At 38.6% G+C, this 24,114-nt stretch overlaps 1 protein-coding gene across 3 annotated transcripts in view; it reads right to left on the bottom strand.

The window, feature by feature from the left end:
* The window catches only part of ADAMTSL1 (ADAMTS like 1), an 878,957-nt gene that overhangs the window by 803,537 nt on the left and 51,306 nt on the right, over positions 1 to 24,114 (bottom strand). The window contains exon 1 of one of the 3 annotated variants that reach the window (XM_057313473.1): positions 21,513 to 21,781. The exons of the other annotated variants lie outside the window; for them this stretch is intronic. Within the exon in view, the coding sequence (XP_057169456.1) occupies positions 21,513 to 21,515 (3 nt within the window). The 5' untranslated portion in view covers positions 21,516 to 21,781. Of the gene's footprint in view, positions 1 to 21,512; positions 21,782 to 24,114 lie in introns of those variants that run through there. 3 annotated transcript variants of the gene reach the window in all.

Genomic DNA, 24,114 nt, shown 5'->3' with positions numbered 1-24,114 from the left:
ACGACATGATACTCTATATGGAAAACCCAAAAGAAGCCACTCCCAAACTATTAGAAGTTATAGAGCAATTCAGTAACGTGGCGGGATACAAAATCAATGCTCAGAAATCAGTTGCATTTCTGTACACGAATAACGAGAACGAAGAAAGAGAAATCAGGGAATCCATCCCATTTACAATAGCACCAAAAACCATACGTTACCTTGGAATTAACTTAACCAGAGATGTAAAGGACCTTTATTCTAGAAACTATAAATCACTCTTAAAAGACATTGAGGAAGACATAAAAAGATGGAAAGATATTCCATGCTCATGGATCGGAAGAATTAACATAGTTAAAATGTCCATGCTACCCAGAGCAATCTACACTTTCAATGCTATCCCGATCAAAATACCGAGAACGTTTTTCAAAGAACTGGAACAAATAGTCCTTAAATTTGTATGGAACCAGAAAAGACCCCGAATCTCCAAGGAACTGTTGAAAAGGAAAAACAAAGCTGGGGGCATCACAATGCCGGATTTCGAGCTGTACTACAAAGCTGTGATCACAAAGACAGCATGGTACTGGCACAAAAACAGACACATAGACCAATGGAACAGAATAGAGAGCCCAGAAATGGACCCTCAGCTCTTTGGGCAACTAATATTTGATAAAGCAGGAAAAAACATCCGGTGGGAAAAAGACAGTCTCTTCAATAAATGGTGCTGGGAAAATTGGACAGCTACGTGCAAAAGAATGAAACTTGACCACTATCTCACACCATACACAAAAATAAACTCCAAATGGATGAAAGACCTCGATGTGAGACAGGAATCCATCAAAATTCTAGAGGAGAACATAGGCAGCAACCTCTACGACATCAGCCTAAGCAACCTTTTTCATGACACATCCCCAAAGGCAAAAGAAACAAAAGATAAAATGAATTTATGGGACTTCATCAAGATTAAAAGTTTCTGCACATCCAAGGAAACAGTCAGAAAAACTAAGAGGCAGCCCACGGAATGGGAGAATATATTTGCAAATGACACTACAGATAAAGGACTGGTATCCAAGATCTACAAAGAACTTCTCAAACTCAATACACGAGAAACAAATAAACAAATCAAAAAATGGGCAGAAGATATGAACAGACACTTTTCCAATGAAGACATACAAATGGCTAACAGACACATGAAAAAATGTTCAAAATCATTAGCCATCAAGGAAATTCAAATCAAAACCACACTGAGATACCACCTTACGCCAGTTAGAATGGCAAAAATAGACAAGGCAAGAAACAACAATTGTTGGAGAGGATGTGGAGAAAGGGGATCCCTCCTACATTGTTGGTGGGAATGCAAGTTGGTACAGCCACTCTGGAAAACCGTGTGGAGGTCCCTTAAAAAGTTAAAAATTGAGCTACCCTATGATCCAGCCATTGCACTACTGGGTGTTTACCCCAAAGATACAGACGTAGTGAAGAGAAGGGCCATATGCACCCCAATGTTCATAGCAGCAATGTCCACAATAGCTAAATCGTGGAAGGAGCCGAGATGCCCTTCAACAGATGACTGGATTAAGAAGTTGTGGTCCATATATACAATGGAATATTACTCAGCAATCAGAAAGAATGAGTTCTCAACATTTGCTACAACATGGACGGCACTGGAGGAGATAATGCTTAGTGAAATAAGTCAAGCAGAGAAAGACAACTATCATATGATTTCTCTCATCTATGGAACATAAGAACTAGAATGATCAGTAGGGGAAGAAAGGGATAAAGAAAGGGGGGGTAATCAGAAGGGGGAATGAAACATGAGAGACTATGGACTATGAGAAACAAACTGAGGGCTACAGAGGGGAGGGGGGTGGGGGAATGGGATAGACCGGTGATGGGTAGTAAGGAGGGCACATATTGCATGGTGCACTGGGTGTTATACACAACTAATGAATCATCGAGCCTTACATCGAAAACCGGGGATGTACTGTATGGTGACTAACATAATATAATAAAAAATCATTATTAATAAAAAAAAAAAAAAAAAAAAAAAAAAAAAAAAAAAAAAAAAAAAATAAAATGAGAGGGTTTTCTGACACTACCAGAACGGGTAAGCACTTAACTGCCTTTTAGGCAAAAATGTAAGCTCCTTCTTAGTGAGGCTTTAGTTTTCATCTTAACTCTTCCCTTCAACCTGTCTGCCTTGCATTTCTCTGGCTGCCCTTCTTTTCCCAGCAGAGGGAATGCAGCATTTTTTCTTAGCATCTATCTGGTCAAAGCAAATACTCAAAGTTATTCAGAGAGTGCCTTTCTATTTCCTACTAGAAATGTGATTTCCCAGGGCGCCTGGGTGGCTCAGTCAGTCAAGCATCTGGCTCTTGGTTTTGCCTCAGGTCATGATCTCAGGGTCTTAAGAGAGAAACCCCACAACCCCAACTGGCTCCACCCTCAGCGGGGAGTCTGCTTGAGGATTTTCTCTCTCACTCTCCCCTCCCCCTCTTAAATAAATTAAGTTAAATTAAATTAAATAAATAAAAAAATTTTTAAAAATGTATGATTTCCCATGCCTTGGCTGGTCCCAACACAGAATGATATGATCACAGTGTTTCTCAACTCCTTTCTTTGCCCTTCAGAAAGAAGGTGTTAGAAAGAAGCTGAGTTCTGCAGCTTAATGAAAAAAAGGGAGATATATATATATATTAGTATGAAGTATAGCTAAAAGAAAAGATCTGGCTGGCCTCCTAACTTCCACCTCCCTTTCTCTGTTACGTAAGGAATAAAATGGATGGAGAAAAGCTCGTGATCCCCTAGGCAGTGCTAAGCCACATATTCTGACTATGAGGAAGGATCTCCAGTATAAGAAAGGAAATAAACATACAGATTACATGCCTCTTTAAAAAGAGCAAAATCTCTTTCTCGAAGCCTGCTTTCAGCTAAAGGGAATTCTGGTCCTGCAAACAGGGCGAGGTCTCATCTATTTCCTTTTTAATTGTGTAATCTCTCAAGGATCTCATGTGCATACAGAAAAAACTGACACATCTACTTTAATAAAGCACTTTAAAATATTTAAATAAACATTCCTGTCTACCTAGAAGAGCCCATGCCTAAACTTCAGAGGAACATGAAAAATCAGGATTATAAATGAAATGTTTCTTTTGAATCTTTATCCTGGGTTTACCACCGACCTGACAGCACTTAGATTTAATCGCCCTGCTTTGTTAACTTTCTCTTAAATACAGCAGAGTTAACTCTCCTACACTATGCGCAAGTGCTGGGAATTAATATTTGTGAAGTAAGTTGCATTTGCAGCTGATGAAACAAGAGTAGAACTGGATACACCAAAAATCTTTCAATCGGCCTGAACCACCTCATGATTACAGATCCACACGAAAAGGACATGGAAGCGATTTTCTCATTGCTCTTTTCTCAGTGTCCTTTTCAACGACGACTGCAACGGTCCCTCTATCAACATTTCCATGATCTACGATACTGACTGTGTAGTTAGTAAAAAGCAAAAAGACAAAAAAGTTATTCAAGACAGTTGCTCGACAAATATCCCCGACCAGCAATCACTCGACGGGAGCATGTGGACCCAGCCACCCCAGCCGTTTACCGACGTGTCCCCTGTAGCTGGCCAGAGCAGCTGTTCAGATTGGCCAGTGCCTTTGGTGAAACAGTGGCTAAAGATTCTGAGTGTCCCTTATACCAACTATATACAATGACAATTTCTTTAAAGGGCCATTCCTGCTAACGTGGAAAATAACCTGTAATGAGAAGAACAAAAATTAGCACTGGGGGTTGTAAAAAAAAAAAACAAAAAAAAAAAACTTATCAAACATTAATTAGTTTCTGAAGACCTCTGATATCTCAAGAAATACACAAAAGTAAGTAAGACAAGGAAGTATGATTCCTATGAATCTTAGGGAATATCTTAGATTCAACCATTCTTCATCAGAGGGATACCCAAATTCCACAAGATGGGGGTGCACAATTTTAGTCAAGACGTTCAAGACAATTGCAAATTTGAAAAGGCTAAAGAAAACAAAACTTCGCAGCATGTAATACTCAATTTCATTAATAAAAGTGGGATCCAAATAGCATGCTGATTTAGAAGAACTTTAGGGATTAGCCACCCTCCAACTTAAAATCATTGGTAAGCATAACCATGTAATTTCTGCAAGAAAAGTAAGAGCAAAGATAATGGTGACCACACTGAGATCACTGGCCATGACAAAATCTTACCAATTTTCATTAGATTAGAACAGGTTACCCAAAAATGGAAATTTATGACCAACAGACATGAATGTAAACACATTCCCAATAGCTAAAGAATTTCTATTTGAATTCTGTGAGCTGTGACAGACTCCTATTATATTATTTATGGACAATCTGAAAGGCATGCCATTCAACCATTACTTCCACAATAAATATCCATTTATTCTAGAAAACACACAATGAGAAAAATCCTAAAAATGAAAGAAAAAGTCATGACAAAATATGTAATTTCACATGTTGAATAGGAGTGAATGTCACGATCTCCCCAACTTCATAAAAGGCCAGATGTGTGCCACACCCTTCTGCATGATTTCATAATTCTTACAACTCCACCCGACGAGATAACCTACCAGTGTTTTTATGATCATTCTTCTCTTCCATGAAGAGCCGCCATGTAAATCTCTAGAGAAATAGATCCCATGCTGGTAAGAATGTATTATTTGCCTCTGTCATCTTTTGAATACAGCATTGGGATAGATTACTTATAACCCGTAAATTGGCTATTCACTTTACCAAACTCCACATCATATATGAAATCACATAAATGAATATTCCTCTCTCCACATTTACCATTTTCCATTCAGTTTGATTTTCAAATTCAGTAAAGGGTCACTGATAATGTGGAAAGCAGCAAGGATAATGTACCATGTATGGTTTTAGAAGTTACACAAACCTGGTTTTTAATCTTGTCTTTACTCCCTAGCTGGGTGACCCCTCGGTCCTCTATGTCTTAAGAGATAGGATACTAACATGTATTTTCTATACGCTAAAGAGACGAAGTACAAGCATTTTTCTGGAAAGAAACAAAATTAACAAAACCACCATTGGTGAAATTCTCTAAATCATTTAGAACGAAAGGGACAGCTGAGACTAAACGATATGAACAGCATTAAATATATTTTACGAGCAACAACATACTAGAAGGCACCCACTTCTAAAACATGAGAATGGCAGACAATGTAGCAAGTAGGGATAAACTTTCACAGGATGCTGGCCTCCAGAAAGGTGCCCACTCCAGCCACGAACTCTGCTGTCCCCTCATCCTCTCCACTGGGGTCTGATATGTACCAGGGAAAGCTGAATGTGTAGGAAAGGGGTCTTCCTTGCTGCTTGCAATGCCCACTCTGTATGTCCCATGAGCAAGTGGGGTCTCATACCACAGGGGGGTAAAAATAAACATCGGTTAAGTGCGACGGGAAGCTGGACAGAGAAAGGCAACACATGTCCTTGAGCTCTCCTGGAGAGACAGATCAAGCATGGAGTCCTCGGTGGTGGAGGGTCTCCATTCCAAAGGAGGTAACTGGCAAGGGGAGGGGAGCGAAGAGATGGTGCAGGGTATCGGGCATACAGAGATTTGTCTGTACTCCCAGAGACCTGTCTCTTCCCAAAGGAGGAAGCAAGAAATGTCCCTGAGTTAGTCAAATCATTCGTTAGACTACATTTCACTTAGTAAAGGAAGCGTGATGAAAGACAGACATGCATGTGAAGCAGTCCGACCAGGAAATCTGAGGAGTACACAAATATGAAAGCACCGGGCAGAGGAAGACTTCGTGAAAGTGGGGTGTTCTTCCCTTCCAGCACAGCCCAGGCACAGACTGTGCCATGAGGCGAAGCTAACTAGCAGAAGTCACACAGGCACGCATGTGTCAGGGGGTGGGCGGAGGTCAGAAGACAATCACAAAACTCAGAAGGAGCTGATAGAGGCTTTTCCCAGCTTTCAGACAAGAGTGAAATCGTACTGGCAGAAATCAAAGCATTCCAGGTTGCCATTCACGTCCTCCTCTAAGGGTCTCAGGCATTGCAGTGGGAAATTGGAGTCACTGAAACAGGGGCCACCTGGAGAGCGATCTGGGCGATAGGAGCTTTACCATGACCATTCACCCCTGAGAAGACTGGCTTTTTCAACATCTGAGAAGAGGTTAAGGGACTCAGCACTGGGTTGTCAATAGCAGTTTGGCCGGCTCCTGCAGTGCTCACTCTATTGTCCCTGAATCAGTCAGAGACTTAGAACCCTTTCTCCAGGCACTTCTCAGCCCCACCTGCTGACACATAGAACTATGTAGTGTTTATCACTGCTTTTCTAAGAATACTGTATTTCTGTACCTTTACATATATGGTCCTGGAAAGGGCAAAGGATTGCGGTAACATCGAAACTGTTCCAGACCAGTCACAAGGTCATGGGGGATCTTTGGTTCCCTCACATTTTAAATAGGGGTTATAATACTGTTGTGAGGATAGAATGTACTCAACCAACTCCCAGCACAGCATCTGTCCACACATGAATTCCATACAATATTTGCCTATAACCTGTATTATATTTTAGTATCAAGTCTTGGCAAAAGTATGTGGGATTTTCTGTCCAAAGTTAATGTGTCCTGGTTTTAATGTATTATCGTTTATTTTATTACTGAGATGTTTGATAAAAGAATCCCAGCCATCAAGGGCCTGTATATTTCTACCTACAACCTTCCTACCAGCTCAAGATGTAGCGGTTAATATCTTGTATGCCAAAGAGTGGAGAACTGATGTCAAAATTTCAGACAAAAATACTACAAACATCAGTCCTTTGATGATGTGTTATTTAAAAAAAAAAAAAAAAAAGGCCTTCTCCAGTGACATAGCTCAGCTTAGAAATAAGTAAGAATATGGGGTCATTTCTCAATATTTTATTTTAAAAAATCATCTGGCTTTTTGAGTTCTTTTTGTTGTTGAAAACAGATAAGAAATACCAAGCGTCAGCAAGATGTAGAGAAAAGGGAACCCTCACATGTACTATTGGTAGAAATGGAAATTGGTACAGCCACTGTGGAAAACAGTACAGATTTTCCCCAGAAAACTAAACATAGAAGTAACATCCTATCCAGTAATTCCATCTCTGGGTATTTATCTGAAGAATACAAAAACACTAATTTAGAATGATACAGGCACCCTTATGTTTATTACAGCATTATTTACAATAGCCAAGATACAGAAGCAACCTAAGTGTCCATCAACAGATGAATAAAGATGCGGTATATATACACAATAGAATATGACCCATAAAAACGAAAATGAAATCTTGCTATTCATGACAATATGGATGGCTAAGTGAAATAAAGCCAAAGACGAGTACATATGATTTCGTACAGATGCAGAATCTAAAAAACAAAAACAAATAAGGAACAGCAACAACAAAAGAGAAACACATTCAAATATAGAGAACAAACTGGTGGTTGCCAAAGGGCAGGGGGACGGGTGAACTGGGGATTAAGAGGTACAAATTTCCAGTTATAAAATAAATAAGTCATGGAGATGAAAAACAAAATCGTCTGGCTTTCTGGGTTCTTTTTGTTGTTGAAAACAGGGCTTAATAATTAAATGTGAACAGGAAGTTAAGTATAATGACCTCAGCTTAGGTGAGGTCAATAAAGTACATGCAAAACATATTTTGATATAAAAATCTACTGTCAGAAATGTGAAAAACAATCCTCGATCTTGAAGTTCCTCCTGTGAAGTGATAGTTGACGGCCACTGAGAGTCTTAGCATAAATTAGTTACTATTTGTGGCAATGAGTTGATCTAATTCATTGAATCAATGAAGAGAACAAAAACAAAATGAAAGAAATCCAAGCATCCCAATGATGCAGCATGTGAACTTGGCAGAATCAATGATGTGGATTAAATTTCATAAACGGTCATCTACAAAAGCACCAAAACAGAACTATTTCTCTAATCCTTCAAAAGGTCAAGCCCGTCACAAAGACGTAGGCTTACAGATACATGACTCTCCGTACCCTGTTAACAACTTACAAGATGTCTTCTCCTTTGAGAAAGATTACCTCATTTAATAAACCCTAAATCTGTAGGTTATTCCTGCTTGATCCCCCTAATCCTCTCCTGTCCCCAAAAAAGGCTCTGTTTAAATACTACTACTTTACATTTAGCAAGTCTATGTCTTAAATACAAATATTTGTTTTGCCCTAATGTAAACTTATATTGAGGAACTGCTTTTCTTTTTACATCGACCTTGTACAAAGTTGAAGAAAAAAATCAGACGCTAATTTTTTAAGTTAACAAAATACAAATAGGCAGTAAATACATGAAAACACATACCACCCTTTCTAGAAATAAAGGAAAACTACTAAAACAGTGGTTGTGCCAATCGAAATGGGAAATACTTTAAAAAATGACAATACTTTTTTATTGTTGAAGTTGTAGGAAAATAGGCAATCTCAATTACTGCTGGTAGGAATGGAAACCGGTATAAGATTCTTGCAAAAAGGCTTTGTTGTGTACCTAGCGTTTAATTCTTCTTCTGAAAAATGTTAAGCAATTAATGTGCAAAAAGTTTTTTAGTTACAAGAAAAGTGCAGTGACTTTTTAAATGATTTTCAATTATGCAATGATTTTTAAAACCACCAAAATGTCAAATAACAGTGTGTTGGTTAAATGAAGTATGACCACCTGACGCAACAGGAAGTCAGTAAACATGATATTGTATTAGTCTATTTTGGTCTAAAAAAGATATTTACAGATTATTAAATAAAGCAAGTTACAAAACATTATGTACAGTACAAATTTTCTGTTTGTCTAAGATACTAAACACACAACATATCAAGCTAAGGATTTGAAAGTATGTACATTAAAGTTATCAGTGACAATCTGGTTGGATGGGTTCGTGTTCTTTTTGCCTTGCGTTCTGACAGGAATTGTTTTATAATGAATAAGAAAATTTTAAAAATTACTTTATTATACCTCAGTTCATTTCAAATAAACCATGCACTTTCAATGAGGGCCTCACTCCCAGGAGGGTGAAAATTCACTCTTGGGACTGTGTAAAAAACCCTACCCAACAAAACCTTCTTACTCTTAGTATTTAATTTCAGGTGGGGTAAAGGAGAGCAATTAGAGAAAATAATGTCTAAAAATAAGCTCCTTATAGGGCAATAGGGGAAAAAATTAAGAAACAATGAAGTAGACCAAAATAAAACTTTTACCATGATTCATGGAAGGAATAAAGTCGTAATTTATCATGAAAACCAAAATCATTTTTCTAACACATATTATCTATGTATATTCTCTTCCTCTGTCAAGAGGCAGAGATCTCACTGATAATTGAAAGCAGTAACACGCTCATGCCGACCTCAGCAGGAGAAAGTTAAATCATGAACAGACCTAATGTCAAACTGGCTACTCCCGGCAGGTGAAGTCAGGTATTTTCCTTGAAAACGATGGTACTCTTGGCCACCACCTCCAATAAATTGATTTTTTAAAAGACCGATAAGGGATTTTATAAAAGAATTATGTAACTAATAACACATGGAATGGTGTGAACACGTGTGATTTTTCACATCAGTGTAATAATCCCTAGGGACACTTACAATCTATTCACTTCGGAACCGTCTGATCTCTAGTTCTGCACTAACCGGTTCCTGTTCATTGTGGGAAAGAATAATTCGGAAGGTCAGTATTTGAAACCCCATGTTAAATTTGTGACGACAGCAATGATGTCAGCAGAGTACAGCTTACACACTCAGAATCCGGGCACACCATTAACAGGCTTGAACGTGTCAGGCCTCCCAGTCTAGTATACCTTATTTCACCTTCTGAAAGGAATCTCGAAGAATAAAACAATGCCAATCAAACTTCGCTTCACTGTCTTCTTGTAGCTGCCAACTCCTGATTACAACCACACCTGGTTTTCCAAGATGAAACACCCATATTCGTCAGAATAGCGATAGCAGCCATCAACGGCAGGCAACACCAAATGAAAAACCACACGCTGAAGAAAGAGTGATTTTTGCAATTACTATTTTAGTAGACCAAAACATATTTGTCTTAAGCCATGTAATTGAAAGAAAGAGGTAGAAATAGGCTGGCATCCTGGGAATGGGGTCTCAGCAAAGACAAGCATGCATATCGTGGGTTGTCACAGAAAGATTAACAAGCATACAAGAGCTCTTCCAAGAGCCACTGCCTCCAACTCCTGATGACTGAGCCCACATCTGACTCCAACCTGTCAAGCAACACATTTATGGAACCTGATTCTACTGCCCTTTGAAAGGGAGACCGTAAAGTTTTCAACAGCTCCAAAGCAAGGGAAGGACATTTGGGACCATCACAACCTGTTGCTGGCAGACTTCCACAAGGATTTCAGGGTTAATCAATTCTTTCATTACTAGATGTTTCTAGAGGCACACTTCAGGTCATTTCATTGGCCAAGATAGGCTCCCCCTTCCCAGGGCTTTAAAAAACAGCTGCTTAGGGGCGCCTGGGTGGTGCAGTTGTTAAGCATCTGCCTTCGGCTCAGGGCATGATCCCAGGGTCCTGGGATCGAGCCCCACATCAGGCTTCTCCGCTAGGAGCCTGCTTCTTCCTCTCCCACTCCCCCTGCTTGTGTTCCCTCTCTCGCTGGCTGTCTCTCTCTGTCAAATAAATAAATAAAATCTTTAAAAAAAACAAAACAAAACAAAACAGCTGCTTAGTAACCTGTTATAAACATGCTAATTCTATAAGTCCAAAAGGATCCAAATAGCCCCTCATTCATAAATATTTCTTTTAAATCTTCTTTGCTTTAACGGTACAGATCAGATCTGCATGTCATTTTCAACCAACGTCATATGACATGGAGGTCAGATTGCTAGGGCATTTCATTCCCCTTAGCCACATTCTGTTGCTGACAGTCATCTAATGCCATCTATTGTTCTCTGTGTTCTGCCTCCTGGTGAGAACCACCCCCTAGTACCAACTGTTCTCTGCTCTCTGCCTCCTCGGTCCTCCAAAACAAGCACAATATGGCGCTTCCCATCCAGGAACCTACCATCAGGATGGGAAAACACGACACGAACACAGTGACAAATACCCCAGTCTCTGTCACCTGCCCCGGTGCCCTCACTACCACCAATGCTATAGATTTTTCCATGCAAAACGACAGTCAACCTCTGTCCATCATTAAAATTTACAGAGACCCTGAGAGCTCTAAAAGAGACATGACATTAAAGAAGCTATTCTCCCAAGGTCCATGAAAGAGACCGTGAGGATCAAATATTCGAGAGATTAGTGAGAACTGTTCCCCTAACAAGCTGTAAATCTGTACCTAATTTCAGGATTTCTATTATCTGACTCATAAAACCCTGAAATGGTTACAACAAGAAAACCCAATTTGCTGAAGAAATAGCGCACGTTTACATTTTAGCACATTTTTATTTACCTTTATAATCTCCCCCCCCAACTGTGCTAATGGCAAATGGAGTATGAGGTAATGTTTGCACCTAGTCAACAGTCTTCAATTCCAGACATCTGTAATAAATTTCTTTAAGGCCAAATACCAGTCCTGCGTACACACCTGGAGTTTGAAGTAAGTTATTGTGCTGCGAGCTGGACTCTCAGTTTGGGTTTGCAGCACGGGCCAGGGGAAGGGCTCACCTGACACCCCACACCTTCCTTAAAGACAGCGAGTTAAAGGGATCCCCTGAGCTAGTCTCTTTCAATTCAATAGTCTCCAGGCGGGCGTGCATCTTAAGTCTGACAAGGGCAGGGGACGAGAAGGGAGGAGACCTAAACACACGGATTGACACAAGGATAGGCTTTCTGACCATTGCTCATATCGAGATTTCCACTTCTGTCCACTGCTTTTTACTCACATATATACTCAGAACTATTTTTTTTGGTTATTACTGCTTAAGTACCTGGGCTTGCACTATGCGGACAGGTGCACGAATGGGTTCGCCTTTACACAGACAACTACAGAACTGAGTCCCTAGGGACAGCGGTCACTGCGGCTGGGCAGTGAAAACAATGTGTGTCTTCTAATGGCTGATTTATCTTGGGTAGAAATACTTGGGAATATGGGACTGGCATTCTAGTATTCCTTAAACTACACCCCTGAAAACCTTTCTGCACTCATGAACTCAGAGCCTCCGAGAAATATCCAAAGATCAACAAAACTATCTGCAAACGACGGAGTGTTATTTGTTGGCCAAGCGCTTTCCCACTTGAATTGATTTTGAATCGCCCCTCACATACTGAAAAGTTTCAGGCTGATAAACAAAACCATTTATTATTCCTGCCTCTTCAGCATATGTGTTGATCGGTGTTGTGGGAACACTGGAGTCCGAGCCCCCAGCCTGGATCTTGGTTTATCACTGTCAGTTCATTTCAGATTCTCTGGCTATCAGTTGTCTCTTGCAGAAAATGAACACGTGTCTGCAATTCATTCAAACGAAACCTCCAGGAGTTTCTTTTAAAAGAAATCAAATATACATTAGAGCCTTCCTGAATCTCATTTTGTACATTTGTAAAATGAGCTCTCCAAGTTTGTTTCCTAAGTGATACTTAGGGATTGAAGGATCCCATGTACAATTATGCAATTTATGCAATGTTACTCATTCAGAGGAAAAATTCTTTTCACTAAGTTGCATCTACTCAAAGGCAATAAGGCAAATGTTTTGCATTCATTTTCTCCTTGTTTTATATACTGAAAGCCAATTCTTGCCTTTGTGTCTTAGCCCAAATCCCTCTGTATAATATTCAGAACTATACAGTGTTTATCAAGACTTTATTTTCCCTGTGATTAAATCCGTCCACTTAAATTTCATGATATGGATGGGAAAAGAGACACTGTTGCAGCTATTTTAAATGGCCTTGCTAGTTATCTCTTCAAAGGAAGTTTTAATGTTGTGAAAATATATTTCAGTCATGAAAAACATATAAGAAGCTTCTGTACTAAGCAGGATGATTACGTCATTCTACTGAAAAGTTTAGTAAATATCAGCCACTCGGAAAGAGATGTCAGAGTAAAGTCTCAAGCAAGAGCTGAAAAATTAAATCGTGCCCCATCTCTTCCGCAATTCAAAGAGTGACAGTCCTAGGAGGGACCAACTGAATTCCAATTTTTTATATCCAGGTAGAGAGAAAATACACACTGAGCTGTTCCTGTGGAGCTGTTCCTGGCTCCAATCTACTACTTTCACACAATTATCCTCTCTTGGAATTGCTTTAACGTAAATATTATCTTCACTTATGAAATGAGAAAATTGAAAATTTAAGTGACAATTAAAATACCAAAGGTAGATGGGGTGGGTTAAGGGTAGGATTTTGATCCAGCCGTCCACTCTTCCCACTAATATTAACCTAAATCAGAACTCGAGTACAGCCACTAACTCCGTTTCAAAAGAATGAAAAGGCTTACATTATCTGAAAATGCCCAACCTCCCTCAGAAGAACTAGGTTATTTCTCCGAATCTTGCAGACCTAGGAATCTTCTGGGGGGCAATTTGGTAACACTTTCCAAAATTCATAACTCAGAGCAATTTGCACCTCTAGAAATAATGCCTCCGGAAATAGTCACACAATTGCCTAAAAGTAAAAACTCAGGTATGTTCCTCACAGTAATGCTTATAATGGAAAAGTTGGAAAATGACTTATTAATTTGTACACTGCTCATATAAACTATGGTAAATCCCTTAATGAATACAATGCAATCCTTATAGTTAAAAGTTATAAGGACAAGGGCGCCTGGGTGGCACAGCGGTTAAGCATCTGCCTTTGGCTCAGGGCGTGATCCCGGCGTTATGGGATCGAGCCCCACATCAGGCTCCTCCGCTAGGAGCCTGCTTCTTCCTCTCCCACTCCCCCTGCTTGTGTTCCCTCTCTCACTGGCTGTCTCTATCTCTGTCAAGTAAATAAATAAAATCTTTAAAAAAAAAAAGTTATAAGGACAAATGGTCAAAAGAGACTATCAAAGTAAAAAGGTTATAAAGGAGCACACGTAATATCATCCCAGTTAGTCAAATACTAAGTTAGATGATAGAAAGATAAAGATACAAAGATCAGTTAAACCCATCAATCAGCCAGCCAGTTTGTTAGAAAGGATATTGCAACCTGCTAACCACAGTCAGGTGCTACGAATGGGTTTCCCTTCATTCCTTGCCCTTACTGCACTCTGAATTGTGTGTCGCCTTTATAAAAAGGAAGAAAAAAAAATCCATTTTTATTTTGGGAAGGAAAAAGAAAAATCACAATTGTCAAAGTAAGTTTTTGGTATTCTTGAGAATTGTTCTTGAAGATGAGGGGGAAAAAAAAGACCACTGTGACTACTATGAAAATATTCAATCAACAAAATTATAAATTAAAAATTCTAGTATTCCCCGAGCAATTAAACTGAACTTATAAATTTCATTACTTGTAAACCAAACAACGTATTTAAAATCACCTTCAAGAGAAAATTTGATTAATATTTGGTCTCATTTATGAAATTAGATTACTAAGCCCCAGAAACGTTTCAAACTGCATTTTAAAATTTAATATGTGGGATTTTCTTTTTAAAAAACTTCAAAAGTCTGAATAACAAACAAAACGTTCCTTGGTTATTAATCCTAATAAATCTAGTCAGACATAAATATGGTCTCTCAAGCTCTTTTAATAGTCCAATTATGTCTATAATTTTAGCCAAATGGCCTTACAACATTTCAATATCCCAAATCCTAAAACTAATTATACATTTTAGAATGGAATCACAAAGCTTGTCAATTAAATAACAACAAATTCTCTTGAACATTAACAAAAACCTTAAACACTAACCACGTACAGAGCTTACTGTCAAATGCAATGCCAAATTTTAATACAATGTACTTTCTAGCTTTATATTCAATACTGAACTTTTAAGGGTTAAAGGACATATGCATATTCACGAAGGAAGAGGTTGCACTGAAATCATCAAGGATTCTTTAAAGGAAAAAATAAAATGACAAAAGCCTAGCTTCAATCTAACCCACTTAGAATCTCCAGGGATGAGCTTTTTTGTTTGTTTGTTTGTTTTCCCCAAAGTTGTTCAGGTGATGGAAATATGCAGCCAGCTTTGAGAACCTCTGTTCTAAGGAAATAATTAGACCAAGCTAGAACTGGCTTTACCATCTCAATGGCAAAGGGCAATCCCCTGCCACTGCTTATTCTGATGGAGTTTTAGGGACTGGCCATGAGGTTGAATGCCCCTGAAATTTACACAGATGAGTCCTGGTAAATATTTCATTCCCTACAAATGGAATGGTTTGATCGGCAGGCTACACGTTAACTGATTCTGCCATTTGAACCGAGTCTGCAATTCTATACACGGCCTGATTCTACTCTTACTTCTGTTCCTAGTCTTCATGTCTGCTAGGGCCACAACTCTTATTAGATATTTACAATTATTGGGGCGCCTGGGTGGCTCAGTCATTAAGCATCTGCCTTTGGCTCAGGGCCTGCTTCCAGGGTCCTAGGATTGAGCCCCGCATGGGGTTCCTCCACTGGGAGCCTGCTTCTTCCTCTCCCACTCCCCCTGCTTGTGTTCCCTCTCTTGCTGGCTGTCTCTCTCTCTGCCAAATAAATAAAAATAAAATCTTTTTTAAAAATTAAAAATAAGTAAATAAATAAATAATTTGACTGTTGTATGATTTTCATGGCTTTATGACAACACTAATGTCAGGTCACGCCATGTCAACAGTGGATATGTATTCACCAAGAGCTGACTAGTATTGAAAGTGTAGGATTATAAGTATAGGAAATATATAAGCAAGTAGTGTGCCTTTTCTCTTTCTTAGGGGCATCTGGCCACTTCTGTCCCCAGGGAGTACACTAATACTTCACCCTTCAGCCTTTGTTTCTTGACCTGCAGAACCACCCGTTGTGGAAGTCTTACACACTAAGCGCGTGCCCCAGGGGCTACATCCTCTGGGACTGAAGACAGAGATGCCCCCGGTGCAAAGCAGGACAGGAGAAGAAAAAGGACAAAAACCAGCCCGTATCTAGGCATGTGTGGTCACAGACCGGACCTCCAGTAGATCTGCACCTGGAGGGCTAGCCGCCTAAGTGGATCAGAAAACGCAACCATGGGGCGCCTGGGTAGCGCAGTCGTTAGGCGGCTGCCTTCGGCTCAGGGCGTGATCCTGGCGTTCCAGGATCGAGTCCCACATCAGGCTCCTCCGCTGGGAGCCTGCTTCTTCCTCTCCCACTCCCCCTGCTTGTGTTCCCTCTCTCGCTGGCGTCTCTCTCTGTCAAAATAAATAAAATCTTTAAAAAAAGAAAAAAGAAAACGCAACCGTAAATATACAGGTGCTTTGTCAAGATAGCGCCCTCAGGTGGCTGCAGAAGAAAATGCAAAGCACCTCTGAAAAAGGGCGCATTCATCCCTAGACCAGAAAGCTGGCTCACGCAATTTCCAGGGTTGACGGCAAGCAAGCAGTGAAAATTAACGAGGAGCACAGGAAACAAGGCAACGTGAGCAAGAACGAGCACAAACAACAAACAGAAGGAGCCCTGTAGAGACTTTAGATATTAAAATTACCAAAGTAACTGCGAGTGCCATGTTTAATGAAGTAAATGACAAGCTTGAAAGTATCTCCTGGGAGGGGGGAAGCCTAAAAAGTGACATCAATGATTTGAAGAAGGAGAAGGAAAAAAAGAAAGTCAAGTAGAAGTAGTAGAAATGAAAGATTTAACAATCAAAATTAAAATCCAGTGACCACGCTTGGCAACAGAAGAATTAGTATATTGGAAGATAAAAAAGGAAAAAAAATACTCTCCAGAACGTGGCAGAGAGAAATAGCAAGATGGAAAATATAGAATAGAGATACTGAGGGTTTAGGGAAAAGGTCTAACCTAATTCTGACTAAAATCCCTGAAGAAAAATGCACCTATAGTGTGCTTTCCATTAGTTTTCTTTCCCCATAAAGTAAGCAACAAAAAGGATGACCTTCTCCTGATCGATAGTCACATTTAAGCAGTTAAAATTATCATTTGGACAGGCATATTCAAGTGTGCAGGCTGAAAAAATCATCAAAACATAAGTAAATTTTAGAAAACAAAACTGAATAAAAGCCCCCATTGAAATTTGTAGAGCTACTTAAAGTTGGCCACACTTTAAAAACAGCCGTTGACATGGAAAAATTTACTCTAATAAATAAAGTCATATACTGAACATGTTTACCTTTCCACTTACAGCATAGCTATTTTATGGATTAAGGATTTTTCTTTTTTAATTTCATACTCATTGGTTAATTTAATGACAGACCAATTCTAAGACTCCTAAGACCTCTAATTAGCTAGGACCGTGTGTATCTTAGATTTAAAAGCCCATTTAAAATCAGAGTTAAATGAGCATTGATAGTCATCGGGCATTTGGAGGTTAGCAAGCCAAAACAAATTTAAGGCACATAACTATTCACTAGTTTGGAGATCCTAAGGAATTTGCTCTTGTCAGATGAGAAGACAAGGAATTATTCTTCAAAGCCACAAGCTGGCTCCAGAAAAGAAGACTGTTTTAATGTTCAAATGATACTTGGCAGTTTGTTTGACTACATTTTTTGTATCTTTATCCCAACCCCCAAAAACTCAATTGAAGAAAATAGTGTTCTGATGGTACATTTCATTTTCTTATACCTGATTGCCCTTCACAAAACAAACAGCATTAAGGCCGTATTTCAAAAATCAAAGTCTTGGTATACAAACAGAATTAGTTATTTATATGTATATGTGCATTTGTGCAAAAAGATATACACGTACCAATAACCAAACTTACTACACAGCAATTAGGGGCACCTGGGTGACTCAGTTGGTTAAGCCTCCAACTCTTGATTTTGGCTCAGGTTGTGATCTCAGGGTTGTGAGCTCACTCTCTCTCAAAAAAAGGTAGTGAAAAATTAAAATAAATAAACAGCAAATATATATAAATGTTTAAGGAAGCATCTATTAATCAAAGCATGGCATACTTATAATTGTATATATAATTCAACTCATCTTTTTCTGTGCTCCAGGAACTGTACAAAACACATTAAACTGATTTCAACCCTTGAAAAGCATGGAGTTTCATGGGGAAGACACATAAGCAGATAATTTTTGATACCTGCAATGCCAGAGATACACCCAGGTGATTGCAAAGACAGGAGTAAGCACATGGTGTCAGTGGAGTACAAAAGCACCCAATCCAATCCAAGTGGTTAGAAGGGAGTAGAACCAGAGGCAACATCCTATAGAAGAGGACACAGGAGCTGAGACTTGACAAGTGTCAGAAGGAGCGTGTCAGATAGAGAAGGGGATTGTCATTTTGTTCCTTGGAAACAGCATTGGCACGGAAGGGAGGTCAGTACGGCAGTTTCAATACCCACATGGCTCAGAATCACCAAAGCATAACGTTAAAGCACGAGGGAAAAGGAAAAGGTGTCTGGAGGCTTGAGAAAGGTCACCACAAGGTCTGTGCTCCACAGCTACCTTGAGGACAGTGGTCAGTCACTAGAGAGTTATAAACAGGAAAATGGCATAGGTGTGAATAATTTGGCCAGGTGAGGAGGATATTCTCCTGTCCAGAAAAACAGCTAACAAGGCAGTCAGGGTAGAGTGAAGCAGGAGGTTTTGAAGTCCCGTTGGTGAGATATGATGGGTCCGCGTAGTAAGAGTCTAAGATGGCTCCCACGATGTTTGCTGAGGTAACTGGATAGATGGTAGAATACACACTGGAGTAGGAAATACTGATGGTCTAAAAGGGGAGCTGGGCAAAGACGATGAGATGACATTAAATAACAAAAATCAGTCCTGAAACCCAAGAGGAAATGTCCAGCAGGCATCAGAATACACTCCTTACTTAAAGATTAGCCAAGAAATGAAGGCTGAGGAAAGAGGTCAGGCCAGAAGTGCAGGGTTAGGCTACTCTGCTGACTTATGACCATCCCAATTTTTTCACTAGGTAGGTAGGTAGGTAAAAGGAAGGACTTAAATTTATACTGTAAAAGAAGGAGGCACGAGTACCAGACAGAGGGACATTTGATACTGAAACCAGGTTAAACCTTGGTGGGCCTTAGAACCTCTTGATGTAAATAAATCATTAACTAAAACACAGTCTGGCCTGATTGATTGTGAGAAATATATCGCTATGTCATTGACCCTACATGTAAACCACTTCCAGAACATATGAGAGAAATGTGGCAAAAACGTCTTCCTTTAACATTGCCCTTCTTGTAGCCAAGAAAATAAATTTTCAAGAGGACTTAACATTTATTGTATTAGTACAATGTCACATAGGATAGTGCCAAGTCACTCAATTTGTTTATGTGAAGTTACATATACACACACACTCTTACATAGAGTCTACATGAAAATCCTTGTTCTGTGTCCTTTGTTTTCACATGTTCCCCTAAGCCTTCATTTCATTATACAAGCAAGGGAACTACGTGTTTTTATTATGTATGCTCATTCTGTGGACACTCTAAGTAAGTCCTTGAATTTAGATAACATTTCTAAACAGAGGGCATTAAAGAGGACATCTGTGGAAATAGAAAACCAACAATTTTCTATTTTAAGTAAATGTATGTCTATTCCAAGAACTTTATAATAGTGTAACACAGCATAATATGATACTATTCTATCATTTTATCTTTTCAAAAAAGCACACACAGAAGTTTATGTGATTGTGTCTTATTTCAAAAAACAAAACTGGGGTCCTGACTGAATTCTATCTGAAATTATGTAAATTGTCCATGAGGCGAAGCACACGCATTATTTTATAGATTGATACACAGCATATCTTTTCATGTTAGTGTTGTGCTGTATGAATTATTTTCATGATTTTACTTTTACCAAGAACCTTATTACAGACTTTTTAATATAACAAGTAATAAAGACTCTTAACATCAACAAAAGTTTGCATATGGCTAAAATAACTTCTTCCTTTAGAAAATAATTTTCTACTTCACTACTGTTAAGTTACAAATATTAGACTTCAAAAATTATCTACAACCAGCTTATTAAAAACTCTATGAATAACTTCATGTGTAGATAAGACATATGTTTTTAATCTACAACTAGGTTTTCTATCTCATTTCTACCGCAAATATTTCTTGTGATCTCCTTTTTAGACAATAAACAGCATTTAATGAGACAGAATTTCATGTATATTTCCTTAGCTCTGGATAAAAAGGTAAGATGTGGAAAGGAAAGATTATTACTGCATAAGACCTTAAATCCTTCCAAAGGGTGTTGATTTACTGACAATGATTCCTTGTTGTTTATTAGAATATGGCTGAACGATGTGTCTGAAACCAGATACCTCATGAAGGCAAAGTTGGCCTCCTCTATCTCAGATCTTCCTTGCTCATAACTCATTCTCATTTACTAGTCCAGAAAACAGTTTCTTCCTTGCTGAGGAAAGATAAAAATTTTCCCCAAAATATCATTCTCTAATATTACACGTCCTTCCTATTTCCTATAAAACTTACTTTTCCCAGTATAAAGGTGAAATCTGATTTTACCTGGAAGTGTAATTAAACACTCAATTTCTGTTGTAGTTCTTCTTTGATGTTTACGCAGAGTTGATATCTATGCAAATTATCAAAATTAGACCCACTATAGACACAGAAAGAAAAAAATTCTAGGCAGTAAGTAGTATAATTTAACCATGAAGGTATTGGAGGAGGAACAGACTTTTATCATACAAAATTCCTCAAGCAAAATTCAGAAAGAGGCTTCAAAAGAAACAACTGGTGAATTACATCAAAAATATCTTAAGGGTCAGTGCAGTTAAGAGCCAGTACTAAGAGTACGTAGAGTAGGAAAAAATCCTGTCTAAAATGTCACTGAGTCAGTTATACATCATTCTGCATTTAAAGAAACTATGTTTGAAACCTCAGTGAAGGACTGTCAACATGTTACAAGTCTTCCAAAAATAACCACCAATCAAAATTCATTTACAGATGCTAGTTTGAAAATGGCACGGTGCTAACATATAACACAGCCTTTCTTAATACTACACTAAAATCTCTATGAAGATCCAGACACAGATGAAGTCAAACCAGCGCCAGTGAATGAGAATAACACATTGCAAGAATAGGGGGGAAAAAATCCTATGAACCACATTTTCAATGGAGGTAAACCAAGAATCAAGTTTCAGTAGCCAATGGCTGCTTTACCAGCTGAAACAAAGCACACTCACCTACCTGAAGGGATATAGGGATTTAGTTTCATCCTTCCTGCTTTGCTTAGCCTTTGGTGGGAGACCTAGCATTTGAGCTTACCAGAGGGTTGGGCAGCCGTACCTCTATGACATGAATAAGCAATCTGTAACGTCCAGCATGCTGGTCTCATACCATCCTCTCAGTTCTTCTCTTCCAACCTGTATATAGAACCTGCAATACTCAGGAAGAAAATACATACATAGACCACATGTGCACATGCGTGTGCACACACACACACACAGGAGAAAGGAACCACCAGCAACACACATGCTCTGGGAGGTGTGGAATCAAGATGTACAGTACCATGAGATGGTGGAGGACACAGATGTGACGAACCCAGTACACACTAAGATGTGTAGTCTTGGATGTAATTAATCAGTTCAATTTCAGTGAAATGGAAAGAAAGTAAGACAAGATTCCTCCTCAGACGACTGAAGCTACATTAGTCAGTGCAGCACGATCGGTGCATGACAGCTTGCCCTCCGGCTGTGTAACAGAAGACGGGATCTGACAGTTCGCAAGTGGTCAGTAGCAAGGCCAAGAGCAAGCTACACACCCAGTCTGCTGGCAAATACCAAGTCCGGATAGATTTTTTTATTGTCCAAGGGTGAATAAATAGGAAAGAAAAAAAAAAACCCTTGGGCAAAATAAGAAATGTTAGACAATATTTGCAGAAAATGTAGAAAACCGTATACATTTTAAAATTATTTATTACAGGAACCAAAAGAATATTTCAGAAAAACAGCTGATATCTTTAATAGGACACAAAAAGACCTCTTCAAAGAAAAAAAAAAGTAGAAATTTAAAAAAAACAAGGTAAACTAAATCAAGCAAAGTATGATGATAAGAGACCTAAAAATGAAAAATTGAAAAAAAGGGAAGAGTTCAAGTATAGATTTATTGGACGTACTTAACCTCCCTAAATCTCATTTTCATTATTTAGAAAGTCGGCATGTGCCTACGTAGTCGGGCTGCTCTGAGGACTGAGTGTAAGGCGCTATGTAGAGTTCCTGATTCACAACAGATGACCAAGAAATGTTAGTTCTTACTGTTATGATTACTATTACTGCCCATCTTTAAACAATTACAAATATACTAAGCAACTTAGAGGTGAATCTAAATTAAGAACACAGGGCAGCAAATCATGGCAAATTGGACTGGCAGAAAGAAACTAGTTAACCATAAAATTATAAATAATGTGGCAGCAGAAATACAGGTGAGTATAAGTTATCTGGAAAGAATATGGTGTGTACACACACACACACACACACACACACACACACCAAGAGCTATCAAGGAGAATATACCAGGAATTCCCAGAAATTCGAGGAATGAATTCATACACATATTTTTGTTGATTTCCTATTTATGTCTACTGAAAGTTCTAAAGACAATGATTAACCTCATAGCCATAAGCTTCCTTTAGGGCCCATATTATCATTCTGAAGTGTCATTCTCACAAAAAGTAATCACGGCTTTTGGAGAAATATCGGAATTAAGTCATTCTGAATTTCAGTAATAAAAAGTTGTATGGACTGAAACCCACCTACCTTTAAATCCATGAGTTCATAATGACATTTTAAAATAGTGGTCACTTTCAAAGGATGATTGAAAAGTAAGTCATTATCTTGGTAGGTACCAAATAAAAGGAAACACTAAGCACTTATTTTTTTTTCTTACATAAACTGTACCACTACATGATCGAATAGGAGAAAGGGAAATATCTCTTTAAAATGTAATCCAACTAATAAATGAAAAAGAAATGCTAGAATTAGAACAACACCATTTCAACCTTCAATGGATAAAGAGATAGAAGCATTAAGTATCAACATTTGCTAAAATCACAAAAAAGACAAGAAGATATTGTGTGCTACAAGTGATAAAGTCTTGCCAAAAGGATAGAACCAGAGTCTTATGCAGGCTTTGGGTCTAACGGACAGTTTGCAAAAATACCAAGGACAGAGGACCATGTTAAACTGTACTGTGAGTGGGCAATCAACACTTGGACACAGATAACTCCACTAGTCAAATAGCCCTCATCCTACTATGGAAAAATGAAAGCAAAAGAAAGAGATGGGGTGGGGAATGGGTGGATTTATAGATTAAAGAAGAAAACTAAAAGGCGTATCATATTTTAGGAAGGGCAAAACTAAACCATGTTATCTATGGATGCACATTTTGCACAATCACATTTTGGTGGTAAAACTCGAGGAATAAAAAATTACTATAAGAGGCAGAATCATGGTTATCTATTACCAAAGGGAAGGGTTTGTGACTAATGTGGCACATGGAAACACAGTTCTATTTCTTGGCTTGGGTGGTGGTTTTAATAATTCATTAAGCTATATATTTTATTTCTATTTTTTTTGTATCTGTGTTTTATTTCATAGTGAAATATTAAAACAAAAAATTAGCAAACCAGTAAACAAAAATACCTCTTTCATCATAGCACTCTGATATGGCAATGATTATAATTATTCATTCCTTCTCTGTCTTCCCTACAGATTTGTTTCCTAAAGCAGAAACTGTGCTTTGAGGTGTTCATTTCATATATTCAGAAGGTCTCCTGGGCCCATCTTTATCTGGATCTATCCTACACACTCTTGATGGGCCTCTGCGTTCCTGAAATGTGTATACTTTAAACTAGAATTGCAACAATGCAACAAACAGCTTTTGTTCCACTAAATCGATACTCAGTAATAGGAAATTAATTCGCTTCTTTTCACTTGCTCAAAATTTGGCAGGAGAAGAACAAAAGACACAAGGATTGGACAGGCAGCAGTCCCTGGCTAGTAGATGTGCAGTCATAAGCAAAAAAAAGAAGAGAAAAAGAAAAAAAAAAATGCTGCTGGCTTTACTTCTGGGGTGTAGAACTGGCTCCTCTGGAGGACTGGGATATCTGAGA

Source organism: Ursus arctos, unplaced genomic scaffold (assembly GCF_023065955.2).
Source record: "Ursus arctos isolate Adak ecotype North America unplaced genomic scaffold, UrsArc2.0 scaffold_18, whole genome shotgun sequence".
Classification (NCBI taxonomy): domain Eukaryota; kingdom Metazoa; phylum Chordata; class Mammalia; order Carnivora; family Ursidae; genus Ursus; species Ursus arctos.
This window is presented reverse-complemented; position numbering and strand designations above follow the sequence as displayed.